At 35.1% G+C, this 4,542-nt stretch overlaps 1 protein-coding gene across 1 annotated transcript; it reads right to left on the minus strand.

Moving 5' to 3' along the window:
• Positions 1 to 1,183: 1,183 nt before the first annotated feature.
• On the minus strand, positions 1,184 to 1,723 carry LOC132629753 (uncharacterized). The gene has a single exon (XM_060345109.1). The coding sequence runs from the start codon at positions 1,721 to 1,723 to the stop codon at positions 1,184 to 1,186; it is 540 nt and encodes a 179-aa protein (XP_060201092.1).
• Positions 1,724 to 4,542: the final 2,819 nt, after the last annotated feature.

The raw sequence follows: 4,542 nt of genomic DNA on the forward strand, positions 1-4,542 counted from the left end.
TCGAAACTTTTTGAAAATTTTGTATAAATTAATTCTCATATAATAACAAAAGTTTAAGCCCAATATTATTAAAGTAACAATTTTATCTTAAAGCTTATAGTACTTACTATTCATGCGAGCCTTTAACACGACCCTTATGCGAGCCTGATTTTTCTTTTATAGGGCAAACATGTGAGTTTTTGTTTTTTTTTGGATAATAGGTGACATTGGAATTTTCTCATCTTTTATAAATAACTTACATACTCTTCTAATTCTGTTTAGTCTTAGTATTATTTGAAACTTGAGATGTTATTCTTGTAAAACCTGTTCCCATAATTAATTATCAAATTTTTACTTTGACAATGCTAAGAGGCCAATTACTTATTCCGATCGTACCGAGTGCAAGACATTCATTAATTTACAATCACAGAACAACTGACTTTAGGCATCTTTAACACTACTTATGGATCTTCTTCTTTTTTTTTTTTTTTTTTTTTTTTTTTTTTTGTTTAAAGCCACCTTCATGGTAGGGGTTAGGACTTAGGCGGCCCCTATCTTGTATATTAAAATTCAAAACGAGAATACATGTACTCGGGGTAGATCACTACAACAAAATATGCTTTTAGCGGCAATTAATTAGCGACAATAACTTAATTGCCGCTAATTATATTCTAGAATCAATTATTACCGGCAATATCAAATTTTAGCCCTAACAATAAATGCCTCTAAAGGCTTTAGCGACCTTAGATCTAATGGCATTAACCAATTGCTGGTAAATGTTTTTGTGACGATAACTATTGCCGCTAAAAGGAAAATATATTGCCACTAAAAGCCTCTTTTGGTGTAGCGATGTTGCCTAACCTCTCATTTAATTAGTGTAAGATGACATGTAGAATTGTAATTATAGGGCTTACAAGACACTTTTTGCTTAATTTTCTGCTTTGATTAATATCAGCTTGACTATATAAGAAAGCGATTAACAGTAGAATATCAACGCACAATTGGACACTCCACAATTTACAAATCAACATACATGCTTGCATCTGATGTTGTAAGTGGAAGTAAAGGTGAAAAAGAAAAGAAAAAAACAACTTCATCAAGTATTTGAATTGTGATATCTCCATTTTGATATTCCAATTCAAATTCTTGATCCACCAAGTAATTAATACTAGTAATAATAGAAATAAACATTAAGTTACAGCTCTCAAATGATTTGAACCGCGCTTGGTGAAGTAAGCTTGCTAGGGCTGAGAAGAATAGACGAACACCATGCAAAAGAAGCAGGCGATAGAGGGAAATTAGCTAGCGGACTGCACGACCCAAAATAATTTTCTGATTGAATTTGATGCGTTACGTGTGATATTTCTTGTGCTTCATTTGTTGAGTCATTGTAGGCCTCGGTAATTGATTCAACTTGGTTGTTCGATGAAGTAGAAGAAGGACGCAGGAATTCTCGCCATTGTGCAACAATATTATTGTTTCCATTATTTCTTTGTAATGAAACCGGTGAGAGATCAAGTGGAGGAGGAGCGACATCTTGTAGACGCCTCGAATTGAAAGAACCGGAGACAGAGATAGAGCCAGAGCCAGAACCAGAATCAAAACTAAAGATAGAATTATTGGAGACAGATTGAAACTCGGGAGCTGCGGTGAGCATTTGGACAGCTTCCTTGAAATTAAGAGGTTCGACTCTATAAATTTTAGGAGGTGTTGGTGGCATTGGAGCAATTGGTAGTTTGGTCATAGGTTTTGCTGGGAGCCTTCGAACTCCATGAAGTGAAGAGTGATATGAGGGTAATGTTTTGGTTTTCTTTATTTCTTTTTGTGGATATGTGGAAAATGGAATAGAAGTAGAGGAAGAAGAATTGGTAGAAGAAGAAAGAGCTACATATGAATAAGAATCCATCTTAATTTTGTATGTTGCTAAGAAGAATACATTTGCTCCTTTGTATTCACTTATATACATAGAGAGAGAAGCGTGACAAATTAACCTGAGCAAGTTGTCTTAAATTGGGATGCATGAACGCAGAGGCAGATTTTAAATTTTGAGCTTATGAGTTCTGGATTGTAAAAGACACATTATTAAGTTCTAGATAAATTATTGATACATATAATTAACTGAATTATTTTTCAACATAAATATAAGTTCTGGCCAAAACTATACTAATTTCTACGGAATATGTAATTAGAATTTTAGCCCTGCCTCCGTGAGATAGAAGATTAAAATAATACTCCTAATAATCACATGGACAAATTTATTCAAAGGGATGAAATTTGTTTTTAGCGACGGCTAGGGGATGAATACGATGTCACCTTACAACTTGCCATGTCTGTCTATAAGATATATATTTGACCTGTATTATAAAATTTCCTCCATTATTGTTTCTTTCTTTCTTACATTTATATAGTCCCTTTGAATCTCTCTGTTTTTTCTGTACTACTAAGTCATTAAGTGTTATATAATTCATCATCATCTAACTTTATATATATATATATATATATATATATATATATATATATATATATATATATATATATATATATATATATTTCTTTTTCCCAATCCTATGATGCAGGAGGTGTTTGCGGGTGTTGTTAGCTAATTGCTTAGCCGCCATGCTCTAACCTCTCTATAAGATATATAATCCTGTTACAACGTGTTAAAATATATTGATAGTTTGTGAATTATTTACAGCGTCAGGGCAGATAAGTTACTAACAAAAGTGTTTAATGCCTCATAGCATCATCAACAAAGTTTAGTCTTCCATCAAACACGTTAACATATACGGATATATGGCAGAGTTTTCTATTACTTATGTTTGTTCTGGATAGAGTTTAGAAATATTTTGCAATTTAAATATCAGAATTAAAATGTGTATGTTATTTCTTTCCTGGAGTTCTAACTTTGTCATGAGCATTTTATTTCTCTTTAAGTTAATTAGTACCAGTAGTTTATTTGTTTCCACTTAACAGCACTACTTGTCTAGATATCTACCTTAGTACATTTTAAATGGATTAAAAAAACAACAGATTCATGTATATATATAGTCGATTACTAGGACTGGATAGGGACAGTTCATGTTGACGTTAACTGTATATTATTTGAATTTTATTATATGGTACAACTGACCGTCAAACATTTTATTAAAATTAAAACTTATTTGGAAGCATATTGCTTCTACATATATTACTCCCGTAATTAAAAAATTGGAAACTGAAAGAAGAGAAGGAATTTCGGAGGAACTTTCCTTGTACTGATTGTATTTTTATGTGTTTTACAATGTACACATGCCTGCCTTCTTATATAGAGAAATCTATACACGTTCAGTGCTCAAAAGAAGACTCCTAATTAGACTCTACAAAACAGAAATAGACTCCTAGTGAAAATATAGAGTTCTAATATTTACAACTTTTATCTATAAGAGAAAAAATCTGAAGTTAAACCTAATCAAATACTATCTGATGTCACACGAATTGGGCCAGATAAATTGTCACAAACAGGCAGCCCAACACTTAAACAGTTGCTTGTTCATTTACTGAACTAAACCAGCCCAAGTGCATAATAATACAACCCAACCAATTTATGTCAGAAAGGACCTCATTTCATTGTCTTTTTCATTGTCATCTTGGTCTGTACTTCACTTGGTTGGGAGCTCGATTTGCTCGGAGCTAGATGCTCCGTCAACACCCCCCCTCATGTGGGAGCCCGAGGATCGGACTCCTACCTTGCCCAAAAAATTCCGATGAAGTGGACCGGCCAAAGCCTTTGTGAAGATGTCTGCGATTTGAGAGGAGGAAGGTACGAAAGACAGGGATATCAACCCATCGAGCAATTTTTCACGAACAAAGTGGCAATCCAATTCTATATGCTTCGTGCGTTCGTGAAACACGGGGTTCTTAGCTATGTGGATCGCCGCCTGATTATCACAGCGAACATTAATCAGAAGAGACAATGTAATAGAAAGGTCGCTGAGAAGACGCACCACCCAAGAAATTTCAGCAACCAAACGACGAATAGATCGATATTCCGCCTCCGCGGATGATAAAGAAACAACCTGTTGTTTTTTGAATTTCCAGGAAATGGGACAATTCCCCAAACTTAAGAAGAACCCACTGACTGATCGCTGGGAATCTGAGCAAGAAGCCCAATCGGCATCGCAGAATCCCAGAAGTTGAAAATTAGGCTCAGCTGATAGAAAAATTCCTAATCCGGGATCATTCCGTACGTAACGAAGAGTGTGAATTGCAGCTTGGAGATGACCATGTTTGGGATTTTGCATATATTGACTCAGAGTTTGCACAGCATATGCCAAATCTGGACGATCATCGACATACACCGCGATGACAGTGATCAAAGTGCCACATGTTTTAAAGAATAACAAATAGTCATTGAGTGATGAATGGAATCCTCTGGAACCCAAAGCAGAAGAAAGACGAGCGTACCATTGACGAGATGCCTGTTTAAGCCCATAGAGCGACTTGCGAAGTCGACATACGTGAGAGGGAGATGGAGGAATAATCCCTGGAGGAAACTTCATAAATACTTCCTCATCCAAATCGTCG

Source organism: Lycium barbarum, chromosome 3 (genome assembly GCF_019175385.1).
Source record: "Lycium barbarum isolate Lr01 chromosome 3, ASM1917538v2, whole genome shotgun sequence".
Lineage (NCBI taxonomy): Eukaryota > Viridiplantae > Streptophyta > Magnoliopsida > Solanales > Solanaceae > Lycium > Lycium barbarum.